The following is a 20,976-nucleotide window of genomic DNA, read 5'->3' as shown; positions in this document are numbered from 1 at the left end:
TACTTAAGCACATACTATGAATAAAAGTAGTATTTATGTATGGAATTTTCTTTTTAAGTTTCTATACCGAGTTTTATAATCAGTGGTATAAACCACTGACGAAATACAGATAAGCCTAAATAGATAAAGAACATGTTGAAAAAATCATGATTTAAATCACAAATTTTGAAAAAAATCTTTAGCCTTCAGAATGTGCCATGCAGCCACATACTCTTGATAGCATAACCTTAGTTTAAATTATTGATGATGCACAAACCTAGCAAGCCAGTGCAATAGAAACATAACTTAGTACCCAAGTACATCTGGCTTTTGGTTCAACTATAAGCATTTTAAATCTGAACTGGCAAATCAGTGGACCTGTGAGCATGGATCATAGTACTTAACTGGACTTGATTACTAATCTAGTAAATTTTTCTTTTTAGCTGTCCAGATGCTTTTCTTAAGAAGCAGGGGAAAAAAAAGCTTTCCACAGATCTGACACTTAAAAGTCTAATTAGCACAAGCTAATTAAAAGAGTCCCAGACATTGATTGTTTCCAGGATGAAAAAAAATCCTGTCAGTTGTCAGTGAATCACAAGCCCTTAAACATGGCAGCAATCAAAATGCCAGTTAATTCAAATGCAAACAGAAAAGCCTAGAAATACTTTTTTTTTTTTTTTTTTTAAAGTTCAGAGATATTGACAGTCATGATAAGTATACCTGTATGTGTATATATATACAAATGCACATACACATCGATGCAAGACATTTGAAAAAACAATGGGATAAAACCCAATCAGCTTCTGCTGCATTTTACACAAACGCAACACAAATTTTATTCACCTGTTTTGTTAGTTTATGATTTCTTTATGTCTTCGAAAAATGCTTCCAGAAAAATAAGTTATCAAGTATCTAATAAGTATGTGATTTTATGTTTCAGAATAGACTATTAAGCTTACTCTTCTCCCTTTCAACAAACTGCTGCCCTTTAATCCCTAGAGTGGGCGAAAAGTCTAAAAATGGGAAGGGCATAAAAATGTATGCTATATACATGAGCAATTCTGAGTGTAGAATTGCACAGTTTTATGTCCTTAGTTCTTGCACCTTATGAACAGACTACACGTATTTAATATGTTATCATACGAATGGGATGGCAGAACTGCTGAAGATACTGATTTTCCTCTAAAATGAAGCCAACATTTCTCTCAAGATGAATACACAGATGAGAGAGTAAGCGAACCTCCCCACTGTCCACTCGTGGTCTTTGCTGACAAGTGTTGTAGGGATCCCCTGAGCTCAAGACTGCATCCATACTGTTAACAGCCACCAAAGCACTTATTCTCTGAATTTTGGTATTCCTTCTTTACCTGCTTCAGTTTGGATCCTTAACATGAAATGGCAAATAGCTCCAGAGTGTAATTGTGTGTACAACAGTACATTTTTCTATTTTTATGAAGACTGCGTAGGTGTTATTCTAACTAAAACAGCCTTCTATGCCTTCCTAGTTACCTGTCAGCTATCTCAGTGACAAACTGAGAAGCTCTAGAACATTTAGTGACTCATGAGGCACAAGCCAATCACAACTTTTTTTACATTTTACAGCACTCTGCCACCTGACCTTCTCTTGTTCTACTACAGTTTTTCCGACACAAGTGGTTGTAGTCAGAAGGTCAGTACAGACCAGCATTATGATTTCTTCTATGTTTCTGTATTCTTTCCTAGTCAGTCCTACCAGTCACTTTACTCAGCTGATCAGTGATCTGACATTTTCTGCTATCACTCACTGTCATTCTCTGACCTCTTTTCTGAGTGGTAGAAAAGCCCTTGGTTTCACACATATAAGCTAAAGACTCCTTTTTTTTTTTTTTTTTTTTTCTTAATATGTATTATTTTGTATTTGGCAATACTTAACTTCATCTGCTCTTTCAGTGCCTTTTTGGTATCATGATGTTAATCTACAATTATTCTTGTCAGCTTTATGCTGAACTATTCAGAGTGCCAGAGTGCTTCAAGCCATATGAAAGCATACTCAAGCCACACTATTCCAAATACTTTATAAAGCAAGACAGCTCTGAAGTCAAGGACACCTTCTAATGTAAAAGATGGCAAGTAATTCCCATGTCTTTTTTTAAAAACTTTTAAGCAACATATGAAAAAAGTTTCTTAGATTTTAAAGGAAAAAATTTAAAGTAACAACACATTATAACACATCCACTGAGTACAGTCAGTATTCTTTTAAAATCTTTTGATTGCCTTTTTTTTTTTTTTTGGTAAAGACAACATCACCAAGTGGAAAAGTTGTCCATAATGTACAAGAACAGGAAAAGACAGATGCAAAAGAAAACTGCATACTGGCAAATGAAAAGAAAATGTCATAAATTGGAAGTCACAACTTCCTTTCCTTCACATCTGACCTTCTTTTGCACCTGTAACTTAAAAGCAGAAGAAATTTGGTTAGATTGTGTAGAATTCATATTGAAGAGGTTGTAAGCCATTCTGCTCAGAAGAAAATTCAAAAAATCATAGCGTATGCAAGTAATGTGTAATAAAGATTTTATTTGATTCATATTTGCTCCTACTATTAATATGACAGAATAATCAAACATAATCTTTCTAAGCAATAACTCAGTTGTTTTCTAAGAAACTGAACTAGTGTAATTCATTACTCTAACTTCCTCACGGTACGATTTGCATAAACAAATTTTCTAGATTTTTTTTTATATGGTATAGAAAATTATTAATAATCTTGATGTACATTTGTAAGTTTAACTTTTGAACAGAAGTACGAAAGTCTAATTTTAGGACTTACACAAGAAAGAATTTCAGTCCTAAAATTACATGAGTAAACTGTAAGAGTGACTCATGAAAGCTTCATGGAACTCTACTGTATACAATCTAATAAAACATGGCTTTGAAAAGAAGACATGTCATTTCTTTGGAAACAAAACTAAAGGGGGCTTTCCAAAGTAAAGCAGAAGCTTGTTACTTAAAAAGCCAAAAAGAGGTTTCAAGCTAAACACCAGCCTTTTCAGAATAGCTCTCACCAAATATATGCATAAATTCATCTTGAGGATATGCTTTTCACTGGTGCATTGGAAAGCTGTAAGTCACACAGTTTACTTTGAATCAGCATCACATGCCTCAGATTAAGAGTTGGTGCCCATTTCCTACCCTAAAACTCTATTTGTGTATGTTGAAAAAATCCTGATTACTCTACAGACAAAATGGGGAGAAGACAACAGTGAATGCCGCGGTACACCACAGGAAGTATTTTTAGCAACTCAAACTTACTTTCTGTGTTTTCAAATTGCTCTATAATTACACTCGCTTTACAGGCAGGCAATGTGACAATGCTGTTTTGCAGTCTTTTGGGCTGTAATTGTAGCCTTCTCTACCAACCATTTCTGGGGATCGTATTTTTTCTTGGGACAAAAATGAACAGGGGAAGTTATTTATGTAAACTAGCCATTTCCAGTCCTCATGATCTCTAAGCATATGGCAGATCTGATCTTTGGATTAGCTGTAGCAAAACAGGAATAAAAAATAACTCTTTACAAAGAAAAAAATTATTATTGTCCATTAATCTCTTTATTATTGTCCATTAATCTCTCACAACATAAAACAAGACCATCAGTGAGAAACATCTTTTAAAACATTGTGCTAGATGGAAAAAAGCAGAACTTGAATTCTGCTTATGAACCCTAATTTAGAAGTGATGGAAAGACTGCTATTAATGGATCATCACTATGACTAGAAAATATGTAAACCCGATCATACATTTTCCTTTTACTTATTTACCTTTGTGATCAGATACACCACTACTCCAGATTAGCACCTACAGTTACATAAAGTGCTGCAAGTATGTGTGCGCATGGTAGGAAGGCTGTGTCTATTTCTTTGACTGTTTCTACATTTCTGTATACATATATATATGTCTCTTCTTTTCCGCTCTTTTGATCCTTATTTAGCCCGTCTTTCTTTTTCTTTTCCACACCTGCTTTATTTAAATGAACTTGTCTATTTAAAAAAAAAAAAAAAGTTTATTATTTTGTGTCTGGTCAATAAACCTCTAAAACAGAAAAAGGGTCAGATGAGATGGGCAAGGGTGATGTGCTTATGAGACTGAGGGAAGAATGTAGGGAGTGACTGACCACAGCTGTTGCAAAGAAAGCTGAATTTATCTCAACAGAAAAGGGACTGGAGGTTTGTTTTAGATAAATGTCATTATCAGTTCAGTGAATCAACTGCTTGTGTAAATGTTTTTCCCTGAGTTAATCAAAACAGCGTGAATGTTTTCCTGACTCAGACAGCCCAGCACAGGTTAAGTGCCTAAGTGGCTCAGCCCAAAAGAGAGTACAGAAACTGAACAACTGACAAAATGAACTTTGAACAGAGCAATACTTTAACTCACATATTCCTTCCCAGCACCTGGAGATGCCCAGCATTTTTGACAGTGAGCATATAAAGACCACTAATGGGAATCAGATTTGTACTGTGATCCAACTGTATATTGCAATGGCTACAGTGTGTTTGCATTGTGATTTCAGTACACTGCTGTATCACTCTGCTAAATCAAAATCCCATCTAACAATAAATATTCTCAGATAAGTAAATTTTGGTTTAAACATTAAACCCTCCTCATGTGGAATATCTAATAGAGCCTGGTCAAAGAATGTTGGATTCTGATACACTTAGGATATTCTTTTGAAGAATGGAAACAAAAGTAACACAGATCTATACAGCATCCATACAGAATTAGCGTTTTCCAAAATACATTGTCTTCCCTATTATTTTCAGTTTGAGTCAAGTTCTGTTCAGTTTCTGGAATCTAACCTCATGTCAGAGAATATGGTAGTGCCTGAACTTGTCAAGAAGCAAGCGGGGCCACTGTGAACATCTGGGATATGAAGTGGCTATCTGTGTTTAATAGTGCCATACAACAACCTGAGAGATGGAGGCATTCTTGAAAGTGGGAAATTCTCTGTGAAGTTCTTTAAAGAGAAAAATTATTCTTCAGATGCATTTAAAAATAAATGTTCCACTGTAAGAATGTGTAACAGGAAAATGCTGATCAGGTCTACATATTTCCTTCTAGAACATTTTTTGACAAATAAAACATATGATCTGTGGGAACAAGTATCTTAGATTATTAAACAGCCTGATTAATACTGGATGTCTTGTATCTAGTATTTATCTGTTCAAAAATCTGTAAAGAATGGATGGCATAGATCTACTGTGACAATTATTTTAAATCAGTTATCTTTCACAGAAAGAGAGGAACAAGTCAATTTTCTAGCCCAGTATAAATACTTCGTGCAAAACTTTTCAGAAGCTTACAAACTGAGGCTTCTGCTACAATATGACTTTATGAATTCAAAGGGAGGTAACTTTGCCCAAAAGATAAGTGAAATTTTAGTTTGCCAAGAATACCAGTGTAGTACAAGAAATTACAATTTGAATACCTGCTAGCATTAAGGAACACAAACCGACCTCATTTTATGAAGATGACCTTTTCTAATAATTTGTTACAGGTTTGCTGTCGTATATGTTCTTGCTACTGCCAATTGTTTAAATTACTTTTTTAATGTATTTTTTTAAAAAGCCTCATCATTTAAAGTCAAGGGCCCTGGTCCATGGAAACAGAAAGCATATAAACAGCGTGTTTAGGAAAATGCTGATGTAAGGGTAGGCTTCAGTCTTCCAGGAGAGCTACATACAGTACAGGTACTATAAAAGTTCCCCTAGTTTTAAAGATCAGTTTTGAGGTAGTCTATATTTTCCAAATGGAAATTTTACATAACTTCTGTAACCGTAAAAAATTGAGTTGACCTTAAAACTTCAGCATATATGTAATTTCAAGAAGATTAAATGTTTTCTTTAATATGTCAGAAAAGGTAGAAAATACTTACTGCACTCCTGCTTTAATGCAAATGCTATTTTTTTAAAAACTGTCTCTTGTCTCATGCTTCTGGGAAAAACTGACTCTTCCCCATAAGAAATATGATTAGTAGGTGTCATCCTGCAACATACAATGGTCTAATCAGCCGTCAGAACTGCTTTTTCTGCTGTGAAGTGTGAGTTCACTTTAAGGTGGCTTAAAATACTGTAAGCCTACAACTCAGTAGACTTGGGTCAAAATATCTTAGCATCACAGAGTAAAATATATTCTAGAGGTAATTAAGAATTATGTCACTCCACACAAATAGTGAAAATACTCACCCAAGTGCTTGTCTCTCTTCTTGCCTTCCTGACATCTGGGGTTCAGTTCCCACATTCATAAAGTGCACAGATGTTAAACTGCCCCTTGTTCTGTATCTCTATGCACATTGCAATGCCTTTGAATTAATCTTGTCTCATTCCAGCAAAACATTTTTTTTCTGAATATGCTTCCAAGCCTTGTGTGACATAACTTCCCTGACCAGTTTGAACTATTCATAATGTATCACTGATGCTTTTACTGGTCTTACAAAGATTGCGGTCCTGATACCCTATTAAGATGATTCTCCTATAATTAAATTTCTGCTGTCTTCTTCCCCTTGCCTTCGTACCATCCTTTGCGCAACAAACCAATGTGAAATCACGGAAGAGACCATATCATTTTCAGTATAATACATCTTCTTTACACCTATTTTTGTTTCTGCAACAAAGTATAAGGAAAACAAGACTGTCTTGTTTTCTTTTGTAATTTATTTTATTACAGCTGTACTGTGTAAATGACACTGTGTGGCAGAAACGTAAAAGTGTTCGACAAATAGTGCTTCAGCACAGTAAAACATTTCCGCATTTTGTGCAATCTGAGTGATTCCTGTAAAGCAGTTCTCACGTTGTCATGAGTTAATCAAGCTAAAAGTGATATAAAAGTGATTTTTCTACTGTTGTTGACCCCACTTAAAGAAAATATTTAGGAATTTTTTTCCTTTTTCTAAAGCATGGTATAATGTGCATTCTCTTTTGTGTGAGACATGGAGCAGTTAAGGGGACTGAGAGGTATTAGTCTGCTTTTTGTTTGTTTGTTTTTTACACTAATCAATTATTCTATGGCCAAATTTTGAAATTTGTGACATTTAAGTTTTTCGTGTGAAGAATTTATACTTTGTTTCATTATGAGAGAGATGCAGTAGAAGAAAATGACTAATCTTGGGACTGTTTAAAGCAGATACCAGTAGTACACCTTCTAGAAAAACTGAACTAAATAGATAACTGTTCCTTTACACAGAAAACACTGTCTAGAAGTGGATAGCTAGATTAACTAGTATCTTTCTGACAAATGAGAACAAAGGCAAAGCTATCTTGGAAAGTCTTCCGTTGTGACTCTTTTCAGCTAAAAATTTTTAAAGTTACTACTGTTATCTCCACATATCCATCCTGTATTCTACCTTCATTAGTGTAGCTAAACATATATTGTTCCATGCTGTAATAGCACATGTGATGAAAGGAGTTATTCTGCCAGTGCTAAATAATCAGTGGCCCAACTTGTACCTGCACCTGATGAGTTTCTTCAAGACCATATCTTAATGTTCTTGCAAATTGCTTTCAACTCAAAAATTCTTCGAGTTTGTTGGGACGGTCCTCAAGAAGTTTGAATTCTATGACAGCAAGCTGAAAAGGCTGAGTATATCAGGTCTTTTTTTCTTCCAGGGAATCCATTATCGAAAGTACCTTTGCAAAGTCTGCAAGATGGAAGGTAACTGAGAACTAGAGGACATTCCTGTATCTCACATGTGCAGCACTAGACCCTATCTAGTCCCTGCTTGAGCAAGATGAATAAAGGACTTGATGAGAAACTCATGTTTTATTCAGGGTAGGGTATCATGATCCTGAGAATATAAAACCTTCAGTACGGACTCAAAACAGAAATACAAAAGAATGTGTTGCCATTTAAGTGTCACAGAAGGGACCTATGATATGGATTCAAATAGAAAATCTGCCCAAAGGCATTTAAATGAAGAATAAGCCTTGACCCTGTCTCTCTGTTCCTTCCTGCTTGTACTTGCAAAGCACTTTTCCTTGTATTTTGACAAGTTAGATGCAGTTGTATGGATCATCCACAGTTCTCTCCACAAATATGGACCTCCTTTTGTTTCCTCCTTAGTTAAAGGACTCATGTATCACTGCCTACTCATTCCATTCTTCAAACTCCAGAGTAAAATATGCATCCATTACATGGTCTATCTAATTCCATTACACTGATGTGGTTTTTTTCATTATATAGCTACAGGAGACAGAAACTGATGCATTAGTCACAAGGAGCTATCGACTCTCTTATTCTGAAAAAACTTCCAGTAAAAAATAGTGGATTTTTTCAGTGCAAAATACCGTATATGATTGACTACCCTATTCCAATATAACTTTCTTTTGAAGGGATGAAAATACTACACACAAGCATATCTACCAAGAACTGAACACAAGACTAGTATTAGAGAAACAGCTGGCTAAATAGAGAATGAGTATACCTTACTTTACAGTCCTGTATTTTGGATGTCTTTAATTTGTAATGTTTGACACCAAATTTAATTTTTCATTTTTAAAGTTTAATTGTATGCATGATACATAGAATGAAGAGCAATTCTTTACACAAGCTACTACAGAGTATACCTCAGTGTTATAGCATATATAGAATAACTGATTATCGATGCACAATTATTTACAGTTGCCAACACACACAATGTTTATATGAATGTATGTAAGATTTCATTTGAATGCTTTCGACATAAAGACAAGCTATAAAAGATAAGTATTGAAATTGTAAAATCCAGGAGACAGTGAAAGATACTTTCAAGAAATCACAGCTGCTTGGGCCTGATTGAGTTTCTCACCACTTTGGATGAATAAAATGACACAGGACGTAATTCACTATTCAGTGCAGTGAGAGGGTCACCAAACCATTCATTTGGTTATCTCTTGCAGTCTGAATAGCTAAAACTGTATATTTCTCCTTGTGAAAGAATTTTTGCCATCAGAGGCCTGAGCTTAGTTAAGCCATGCCCACTTCTGTCCTCTACTTTATGTCTCACCACCCTTCCCATGCCTTGACATGAGCATCTCTTGCGTACCATGGCAGTATTGCTCTGATGTTTCACTGATTTTTCACTTTTGAATCTGGCATGCATAGCTGAAGGATTCATACATGAAATTAGAAAGTACACAGTATTCACAAGAAAACACAAATTATTGTGATAATTAGCATGCAATTTCCTTCCATTTTCTTTAACACAAAGCAAATCTATACTATAAAATATTACAGACTCTTTTGTCCATACTTGGTAATGCCTTTTCTGAAGGACACAGGAGCTTTGCCTGCGAAAGAAATTGTTCTAGCTCCAAGCACAGATATTCTAAATGCTATTCAATGTAAGGTTAAAATGATTTATGTATAGTAAGTCTCTCTATATCATAAATCACTTTAGACCAGAATTTTAAATACCTCAAGTAAATTGTGACTAAATACAGAAAACAAGACAAAATACATAAAAAGATTTACCTAGAGATAAAGTAGAATAATCTGTAGAAAATTACAGTTATATTACATTTTCACAGAAGGGATATGGTTACACATGAAATTCCAAAGAACTATGGATGATATTGTGATATATTACAGGACCACTTACTGAGGTCAAGAACAAAATTCAGCAGTTGAGCATGTAGTTGACTGCAGGGATTTAAACATATGTCAACTAAATGACAAAGAGCACAACTGAATATATCTGAACTTGAATGTGCAATAAGAATTAAACATGTGTCTAAATGGATGTAATAGTTATACTGTAAGAAAATAATTGCTAACCTCAGAGATATTTCAAGATAACCACAATATCTGAAAAAGTTAATTTCTTTAGTAACTGAGGAATGACTGAATCTTTAGTACTATCTTAACTATCCTGTATTTACTTTTAATTTAATAGTATTTATTTGTATAATAGTTATAAAGACAAGCATAAATACCATGACTATAAACAAATACACAAAATTTTCCTGCACATCAAATGAGTAACATGTTAAGACTGTTTTATTCTCAAAAATTATTATTCCTTGAACCAGAACATCCATAGGCTAATAGAAATTCAATGCAGGTATCATAGATTTTCTCAGCACTAAAAAATCTAAAATTTTCTTACAGATTTAATTGTAAACTTCTGAAATTGGATGTAAACAAGAAAATTAACCTTTCAGTCTTCCTAAATACATTCAAAGGCCCTTCTGTTTCCCAAGACAGATTGAGCACATACTAAATAAGAAAACAGTAAGTGACTTCTGTAATATAATCTGAAAAACAAAACAGAAAAGATATTTTTTTTCCTTCACTTCCAGCTCTCTAAATGCATTAGCTAACTAATACTTCAAAGTATTAAAAGGAAGGAATTGCCTAAAGCAGTAAGTGCTTGATCAATTGTTTAAGTAAGACTTGTTTTTTAAGTATGTAAGTGGTTAGTAATTAAAGGCAAGCTAGTGATTATGAAATTGCCATCAAAAGTCCATTCACAGAGATTTATTCTGTGTTACCCTACTGTTGAGATTAATTAAAATTTAAACACTTAAAATAAAACAATCTAATGTGTTGCAACCTAGCTATTTTGTTTCTGAGTTACAACACAGCTTGAAAACAAAGGTTTGGCTGCTTTGGTGTGAAAATGTAGCTCTCTGGTCTCACTGGAGTGTTGCTATTTAGTCCAACTCATTAAAAAAAAAAAAAAACAAAAAAAAAGGGTAAGGTGAGAAGCGACTGCATCTTTTATTTATAAGAGTTTTGCTGGAATCATGAATCTTATTTTTTTTTCTAAAATTAATATATCTGGATTTAATATATCTAGAAGAGGAATAAAGTTCAGGCTTGCAATAGCAGATGTCTGGATTTGATGACTGAGCACATGTATTGCAGTCCTACATTCTTCTGCTTTCCTGAGAAACTGCACCAAGAATGCGTAATTAATTTGACATTTTATGACACAGGAGTTAGGGTAAATTCTATTTATTTATTATGTTTTGGGTTTTTATATTTATTGGAATTCCCATCTAATTAGGCTCTGCTTTGCTGTACTTAGCGACATGTAACTCACTGATAAAATCATGGTTTATTCTGTCGACTGCAGAAGTCAAAATTCCCCTGATGATTTAAAAAAATCTTGTGCAGTAAAGGTATTTATACCACATATACTGTACTATCATATGAATTTCACTTCCTAGAGAACTAGAGAACACAGTTCAAATGATACGAAATAAAACATCCTGGCAAGGCCACAGGAGAAATCAACGTTCAGAGGCCACATGTGAACACTGTAGCTACTCAGACATTTGCAGTTACTGGATATACATCTGAACTACAGTACTTATAAACAAAAGTTCATGAAGTGAAATTGAGTGAAATTTCTATGGCTAGCTTTTCCGTAAGAGCACTTAAAAGACGCTTCTGCTCTCGCTGTATGAGGTGCTCCTTTATATACAGGTCAGTGAATTTATTATCACGATCCTGATGTAAAAGAGAATGTTGTATGAATACAAAATTTTATGTATTGTAAAAGTTACATGAATGCCTTAGATTAGGTTACACACTCGAAATCTCCATAGGAATTCTTTTGCAAATTAAATGGTGATTCTAGCTCTCTGAATGTCAGCAATCTTACTGACAAAAATTATCTTTCCTTCACATGGTATGCATTTAGAGTATCTTCTGTTCAGGACAGGTTTTGTATCTTGGGGTAAATCAACTCACAAGGCAAAACCTGAAAGTTTACAACGCTCTTGCTGTTCTTGCAAATTCTGTGTACCAGCAAGATATGTTAGAGAACATTTTTGCTCTAGAAAGTTTAACAGACTGCAGGTATGCCATCAGTGGGAGAAACCTGCTGTGGTTGCATCTCCTCATCCAGTCTGTCCCTCCAACTGCTCATGCTCCCACTCTGAATCCCCATGACAGCCAGGACAGTAACATTCACAACAAAAGAAACAAATTTAATTGCATTAGTGATGAATATCAGAAAAAATTGCAGGTCACGGTGGTCAGCTGGAGGGCTAGGTGTACATCTCCAGGTATGGGGGACTTCAGTCAACAGAATTTTAAAATGGCAACCTCAAATAGTACTTTTTTACTTTAAACCTAACACTTTTCACCAATAACCAACCTGACCTTGTGCAATGCTAAAATGTTCCAAAAAAACAGATGTATGAACACACCTGAAAAAACTAATCTTTCTAACCTCCACTGATTTAATTTTCTAAGCATGCCTCCTACATTTAAATCTGCAAGACCGACAGGACTACCAACTCCCCACCCCCTCTGCTATATATATAGCAGGACCTATACAGAGGTTCTATACTCCATCCTTTGTAGAAGTAGTTCTGACCCACCCCCTGCTTTCAGCCTTATCTGTCTTACAGAGGAACCTGTTCCTAAAAATGCATGTCAAAGTTTGGACATACCATAAGCAACAGGCCTCAGGGCTTATGCACCACTCCTGTTTGCCTTGACCGATCAGAAGTCTCCCTTGCTCCCTGCCCCCTGAAAAATCCTACAGTACTGATTTGTAACTGCCTTAAGTGTATTTCTCCCACAGGTGTGCCTCAACGAAAGAGAAGAAACAAAAAACCCTCTTGCTAGTGAATATAAACAACATAAGTCCCTGTTAGTATCTTCTAGAAATACAGACACATGCTGCGGGATACGGTTCTGATGTTGGGGAGGGCCTGAAAGAGGACTGACAGACTTCCCCCTGCTTCTTTATCCCAGTTAAACCAAATATGCCCACTGAAAACACAGTGGCAGCACCTCTTCCCTCCTTTCACTCCTCTGGAGAAGCACAGTTCAGGCTCCAGCAATCCCATCCTGTCTAGCCATAGGAAGTGTTAGAGAAGCAGAAAGACTAACCCGGCCTACAAGGCTTATGTCACAAGGGCTCCTGTTCTGCAGCACACAGGTACTTGAAATAGCTTTAAATTAGCAACATGAAGTTCCTGCAAGAGTTCAGCCACAGCGATATACAGCTCAGCATGACAAGAGTTCACCCTGCTTCTCAGCAAACTGTTACCATTCTCCTAACTAGTTAGGCTAAGGGCAGCTACGCAAGACTACAACAGAGTGATTTGTTGGATAAGAGGAAGGACACCAGATGGAGACAGATGAGGAAGCACAGGGCAACAGACTTCAGTTTATTTCTGCAGTGCTCCTGCCCATGTTCTGCACAACTTTGTCTGCTTGCTCATTGGTAACAGGCACTAAGTATTCAGCTTCAATATTTCCAGCATTAACCTCCACTGAAAAATTCCCTATTTCTGTGATATCTCTAAATGCACAGGGCTGCACTAAACCTTTGTGCTCTGGGACAAGTTTTGGAGGAAAAGGTCAAGTCCTTTGTATTAAAGATCTACAGCTTTCACATCAGAAAACAAAAGTAAATAAATCTATCATCTCTGACATTTTGCTAAATTGAATAAAATATGTGTTCTTTCACTTTGTTTTCTTTTTGGTCTTTATTGTGTAGATGATTGCCTGATTCATTACTGTCATTCTTTGTATCCATGGTACTTAGACACTTTGTGCCAAATTGAGGCGCCTCAATTTTCTGCTATTGTTTTTATCTCTGCAACACTAGCTATTACCAAAATTAGAAATTTATAATATACTATATTTGTACCGTCCCCCTAAAACAGTCTGATGAAATTTTAAGAGTTCTTTTTAAAGGTTGAAGTATCAGCATTTTACTGGAAAATGCTTTTTAGTAAACAGTTTAGATGTAAGCGTGGTTTTGGAAACAAAGTTCTTATAGATGATGATTTAAATGAAAATGGTATCTGAAAATACAGGATCAAATTATACCATATCAGGTTTATAAAATATATATTTTTTAAAGGAAATCCTGATCTTTGTGATAGCATAAAATACAAAATATTGCTTGAAAACAGCACTTAATTACCTTCTCTCCAGGAGACCACAATCAGAAGATATTACACTTACTCTTCACTGTGATCAACGAAATGCTGGAAACCTGTCTTTCATATAGTGTCAGAAAAGCTGCATTTACTATTTCTGAAACATTCTGTTACTTGGGAACTTCAATCAGGACTAAGACTATAAGCAAACGATACCAGCTTTAAATGAAACACGTTTGTGCAGAACAATATAGGTGTGTCAGCTGGAGAAGTAGTTAAAAAAAAAGGAACCTCACCATCCTGCAGTAAGAGTGTTGAAACAATCAGCTGAGGTCATTCTGTTCAAGGCAAAAGCTATCTTTGAAATGACTCATAATTCTGACATATTAGGTCAAATGGAACTCACATTTATAATGCTATTTTTTTCAACTGAGTGCAATAAAATGCCTACTGTAACTGAATCTGAAAATACTAAATTTTTTGTTTTCATTTTGTTGCAATCAGTGTTACTAGGACAATTTACTAGCGATCATGAATCTTTCAAAACATTAACTATGGTCACAACACTTTACAGAGCACATGTGTTGTACACTTGAAGACTTTTGACAAGGGATGTGAGAAGTTATTACCTGAAGAATAGGTAAGACAAGGAATAATGCAAGGATTCAGGTGCTTAATGTCTGGAATGGTCCATCTTCAATAAAGACAGAACAAAACCAACTACCAGCAGGAACTGTAATTAATATTCACTATAAGATAGTAGAAGACTTTTCCCCTGCAAATTATTTTCAAATTCTCATATTCTTTAAGAATAAATTTACTTGGAGCTTTACAATTTACAGTGATATGACAGCAAACCAACATTTTAGATTTTTTTAAAAGCCACATCATAGGCACTAGAAATGAAGACAATGTAATAGGCTGAATGGAGAGGAAGAACATGCTGGGTTCCCTTCCTCATTGTCACGCTTACTAATTCACTGATTTTGTGCAGGTCATTCGGCCTGCCAGTATTTCCAGCTGTAGCAGTTCTGCTCATTCCTATGTCTTTTGAAAACCATTTTGAGATGATACTGCTGTGAGAACATCACTATGCATCCCTGAACACTTCCAGGGCATCAGAAGCTCTCCTGTGTCCTGCTAGAACCTACCTCTCAATCTAACCTATATCTTTGGCACAAATAGTGAGCTGCATGGAAGCTACAGACAAAATTTTAGAGCTATTTAAGTAAACAAGCATAATTTCCGCTAAACACAACTGTTTGTGCTAAGACTTGCTGAGTCATTTTGCTGGCACAAGGAAAGACTGGAAAAGGAGGCAGAGGGATGCTAAACCGTTAGCAGCCTCAAAGCAGAGAGAAAGCATGTCCCAGAAAGGACATGGCCTCCCTTAGAAACAGTCATTCCTGATTTCCTGCAGATTAATGAGGCTCCCAACTGATGCCAACACAAGACGAGAATAATTTTACAATCTATCTGTGCCTGTAACATTTCACACTAAGAACTCTCTACTAAGAGTGCTTCCACAGAGGACGTTAGCTAGCAGCAAAGAACAAGTGTAATCCAGAAGAAGTATGTCTCACAGACTCAAAATCTTAACTGCTGCAGTGGAAAGGTACACAAAGGGAAATTCAAATGTGCATACACATGCTTCAAGAAATAGTCTTCCTGTGTTTATTTGTCAGCCTAGTCCTTGAAGGGAGTGAGAAAATATCTATTTATTTCCATCTCCCGGTACTAAGGTTTGTGCAACAACCCACTAACAAATTGCCCTATGAATCACTGCTCCTTTCAATTACTTGAATATAATCCCAGAAAATGCATGCACAAGAACAGTACAGTATGTTCTAGCTCTCAGTTTACATTTCATGCCGATTCTTTTAGTACACCTAAGTTTCTGAAAATTTATAACTGAATTATTTTTTAGTTTTCAGAAATTCGTTGAGATATCTACATTCATAATTTTACCTGTCTACAGCACAAGAACAACACTCTAAAGCACCACAAATTTAAAAGATCCCTCTGACTAAGCTAACAAAACCTGTCTGGAGGTCAGAAATGCCATGATTTCAAAACCCAGTTGTCTTCTCAGGGAAAAGAATCTTGGACAATTACAGATCTAAACTAATCTTTTCATTAGCTAAAGTACAGGTAATGTGTATATAAATACCTTTATGTTCTTCCACCCCCAGACAAATCCTCCATTTTAATCATAATATGTCCCTAATGATTGTACAGTAAAGCAAGGTCTAAAACCTCTCTTTAAGCTACAGAAGAGCTGTGAGAATCAGTGGTGGAACAACAGGATCTCACTTCTGTGAAGGAATAGGAGACAGGGAGCACACACATGAGTGGAACAGCACGGGAGGGGGTGGGGAGGAGATAGTAAGAGTGCTGCAGCCAACCAACCAGAGGAAGCTCAAGAACACTTGGGTCTTGGTCAATTTTGACCCTAAGATAATAGCCTTGTGGTTCTCCACACAGAAAGAATTTGTCAGGGGCTGTGACAACTGACAATACTGAAATCAGAACAGCTTAGTTGAAATCAGTTGACCCACTCTGATACCACATGAGAGTCTAGCTTATTGTTTTACAGAAATGTGAGGCTAGTCAAGGAAGGCATTCAAGTTACTCTGGACCTACATTGTGAAGTAAGAAAGTAGCTCCACAACTCCCCTGGCTACAGCAGAGCTTTCCAAACACTTCTAGCAATGCTATAATACTTAATATAACTCTGAAAAGCATAAAATAAAGACATTTTACTTACTAAAGTTTACATATGTTGGGAAATCAAATAAAATTCTTTTACTTCCACCTACATTTCAAAACTATCAAATATGAAGTGTTAATAATATTTGCTTGGTCACCAAAACAGAACTTCTTTTCCTGATTAAGAATGTAAAAATCTGACAAACATTCCAAAATATGTTTTCTATCATTATGGAAAAATATAAGAATATTTTTCCACCTTAAGCTTTTGTGAAGGAGTATTTGGAAGATTTGGAAGACTGGCACCATGTATTTTGTTTCAAAAACAAGAATGAAATTATATATTTCTATGGAGTTTGGACATGTTTTTGATTTTGAATAAACATTTTTTTCTGGTTAACAGAGTTCTCAGTTAATGTTAGCTTTAAACCATTAAATCTTCATATATATCACTCTAAGGGACAATGAAAAATTACTAACTGAAGACTGCATAAACTCTGGACTTTTAGTAGAACAAGACTGGAAGCACAGAATGTATTACTTGCCACCTAAATCCATGAAAACTTTGTCTGTATAACAGAACACTGGCACTTACTCCATCTGACTTAAGTGGGTACTCACATCCAGTCTGAAAAACGTTGAGTCTTGGCATTTAATGAATAAACAATAAATGCAGTATTTGTCTGTTTTGCATCCATCACTGGGAAGAACTATGATCCAACATGACAACCATTTCCAATAATGAGGTCTGTCCTGTAGATACTTCTTTCTCATGCTTTCATTTCTGGATTGTGTAATGTGCTACAAAGATTACCTTGACTGCCTCACGTACACGTACAGTTATGTTAACATTTCACAGAAAATTGCCTTATTCCACTCTTTATGGTAGACAGAAGTTTGCATTGTGGTGTATTCTTCTGGGGATTTTTGGGTGGAAAGAAGAAGTAAGATCTGGACAACTGGGAATTGTACATTTAATACTACATTAGCATTTCTCATCTACGTTCTTTGGCAAATTCTGTAATTTACACGATGTTAAACAGCCTGGAATGTGCTGTCTGCCTATAGACATGTTGCATGAAGATCTATAGCAAGATCAATCTGCTCTTCCTTACCTTTCAATGAACTTTTACTCATGATTTTATCTAAGACTAAAAATCAGCATTTGGGTTTCCTAGGGAAATCAAAACTAAAAGAAAATATGCCATAATGAAACCAAACCATCTATCTACATGTACTTCCAACAATTTTACATATAAATCTGTAGTCCTAAAAATATTGAGGTAACACATCCATGCCAGTAAGACAATTTAAATTCTCTTCAACAGAAATGCACAAACTTCTCCCTAGTTTTTGAACACTCTTCCTTAGCTTCCTTAGGTCAGCTCATGTATGATAGTGGACAAGAGCTTCAGAAAGACACTATCTTCTGAAGAGTGAGGATGGATCCATAGTACTGTAAATGTGCATGGAAAAAATTATACACTGAATTTATGGAAAGGCACTATATTCAACTGGGAAACTAACCATTAAAATCATATAATAACTGATAGAACAAAAGGAAAAGAATGACTTCAGCTTTTGCTACACAGTTGTAGCTATATGGAAAGAACTACACATATGAACTATGTTTCACTCCCGAAGAAAACTCTAAGCAACAATACACAGAGTGGGAAAGTCCACAACACCCATTCCACAAAATATCAAATTAGAAAGCCAAGGTCTTTTCATTTTGCTTATCACTTTATTAAGACTGCAAACTTTTTACTTCCTGTGCACTTACAGTTAATGCACTGACTTATTTTCAAGTTTCATCCAAGCTTTTTCATCACTTCAATGTGAATGACTGATACTTCAGTCAGTTCAGTCTGACTTCATTTATAATTCCATGGACAAATTCAGAGATAGCCATTCTATTACTTTCAAGGTTCAACCAAACAGGAAACATTTTTTCAGGGAAAATCCTTGAATACATTAATTTCATCTGTGAAATCCAAACTGCAGCCTATCCTGATTTAGATACACTGAAAGTACTCCAGATTTAATCTTCAGCTCAGATAAGCATAAGATACTGAAGACTTCTTGTCACATCACTTCCTCTTTCAGCTGGAAGGAAACATTTTTCCACTTAGAAGACAAAAGTAAATGCCTCTGAGCACCAAACACTCATACAAAATTCACCTAAGACCAAGATGCCGATTAGTGGAAGAACACCATAAATTCTTAACCACTAACTGCTGTGTGAAACACTCCATTCTTCATTAAGAATGATTATTGATACCCACCCCACAGACTCGCTCACACTGAGTTGGGATGATACAGCAGTAGAAGAAAAAAGACTAGAAAGTAGTGAGGTAATACAGCTTACGTAAGAATTCTCCTCAAACCTTTGCCACTGAAACTGAACAGGAAAAAAAAAAAAAAAAATCATCTACTTCTCCTCTACCTAGGAGGGAGTCCAAGCATGACGAGTTAATAGTCCATTACTATCACGCTAATCTTACTGAAACAATTTAGGTTCTGAATACTTGTATTTATATAGAACTGTTAAAGACTTCTATTAGCCAAATGAAATTCTAGGGTAAAAACATGCCATGCCATCCTTCATTTAGTGTCATGGCATGCTTTTACCCAGAATTACGACCGAACAGAGCAGTTGCTACCTTTTGCTACCTTTCCTACCAGACCTTTACACTGAAAAAACATCTTCACAGAAGGGTGTGAACTAATTAATGACTGTTGATAGCTAGCACTCACTTTAGCTGAAGATGTCATAAGATGCCTTGCACAACAGTTCACATCCTGTATTCTTCTGAAGTTATATAGTTCATAAACACTGTATCACTCTACTATATTATATTATATTCCTGTGGAAACTTCTTTTAAACATCATAGACGTATTCTCATCAAAGATAAATCCACTGCATAATAAAAATCATAAACACATTTGCTTTAATATTTTAAATTCAGAAAATGAAGCTGAACCATTTTGTATTAAACAGGCAGAAGGATTAAAAAGAAAAAAGTTTTTAAAGTTTGCTCTATGAATGAGATGGAAATATTATTCTTAAACATATTCTTTTCCTAGAAGCATATACAAATCTAACATTGATATTTGAGACATTATTTTTGCATGTTAGCTAATCAGAGCTATCCATTACCGATGATGTCGTCTTTTAGCTTCTCATCTCTATTTACATAACATTTTAGTGATTTATACACACAGTCTCTTAATGTTTACTTACTTACCAACAGTATCACATGGTTCATCTTTATGTACACAGAAATCCTTCCTAGAATTGGGGGGGAAAAAAAAAATGTTAAGCAAGCCAAACTGTCAGACTGGTAATGTCTATGTGACCTATTTACAAATATTTTCTATGGCTCAATGAATAAATACAGAATACCATTATATCAACAAAGAGCATGGGGAGGAAAAGGCCAGGATTACCCAGAACACTTAAACTTCAGTTTATTCTTAGAACAGATTTAAGAGTAGTCAGATGATAAAGCATGTACCATATATTTAAATTGCATTGTATCTAATTTTTGGTTTTCCCATATATCTTGAAATTTAACAAGTCTAAAGTTAGTCTTTCTTTCTCTTGAAATTAAAATATCTTCAGTGCTTAATAACAGGTCCAAATACAGCACTGTAATCCAGCATTTACATCAGAAATACAGTCAGAAAGTTTTTGTGCTAAAAAGTCAGTGGTTATAAAGACCAATAGGAATACATTCTGGAGAAGGATTTCTGCTAGGGTATTCCATTCTAGTAGTGGAAGACTTACAAATTAATTAACTGGGAGAAGACTAGTAATCTTCAACACATATTTTAGTCCAGCCATAGCTCTATAAATACGACTGAAGTGGAAATAACATTGTTAAACAACATCTGCTTATGATTCATTTTGATTTCATACCTATTTTACCTGTTCTCAGAGACACATAACAAAGTTATCAAAAGAGCAAAGAAAAAGCTGTTTTCTACTACAGTGTTTATAACTCATGCTAATTTTTTATTTTAAGTAAAAATAGGACTGCTGAGGTATGCATGAACTGGGGAGGCGGGGAGGGAACCGATGAAAAACAAACAAGAAAAAAACCCTTAAATATAGCATCTAAGCAAAATACAACCTAGTTATTGAACTTTATTCCAACATGTACTCAAATACAGACATTCCTGTTCTTTAGCTATACCATGGAGTAATGATCTTTATTTTTAGAGAGGGACCATATGGGCCAGAGAGATTTAATTTTTATATTCCGTCTATGAAGCTACATAGATATACACATAGATTGATAACAATAAACATACACACATATAGAAACACTCATTTTCCAGGAACAGAATGCAGGAGTTGTTTTGTGCTTGGGATGAGAAAGTAGAGTAACGATTACTTATAATTTTTACAAATGTAACTACAC

The 20,976-nt window shown here is 35.3% G+C and overlaps 1 protein-coding gene across 2 annotated transcripts in view; it reads right to left on the bottom strand.

Moving 5' to 3' along the window:
* Positions 1 to 20,976, bottom strand: part of LOC113490054 (A disintegrin and metalloproteinase with thrombospondin motifs 19) — a 241,011-nt gene that overhangs the window by 82,392 nt on the left and 137,643 nt on the right. For both annotated transcript variants that reach the window (XM_026866234.1, XM_026866233.1), the window contains exon 6: positions 19,798 to 19,841. In XM_026866234.1, coding sequence (XP_026722035.1) covers positions 19,798 to 19,841 — 44 coding nt within the window. The remainder of the gene's footprint in view (positions 1 to 19,797; positions 19,842 to 20,976) is intronic.

The sequence above is a fragment of the Athene cunicularia genome (genome assembly GCF_003259725.1).
Source record: "Athene cunicularia isolate RWA chromosome Z unlocalized genomic scaffold, athCun1 chrZ_part2, whole genome shotgun sequence".
In the NCBI taxonomy this organism is placed as follows: Eukaryota; Metazoa; Chordata; class Aves; order Strigiformes; family Strigidae; genus Athene; species Athene cunicularia.
The sequence above is the reverse complement of the archived record's forward strand: the minus strand, read 5'-3'. Positions and strand labels throughout refer to the sequence as shown.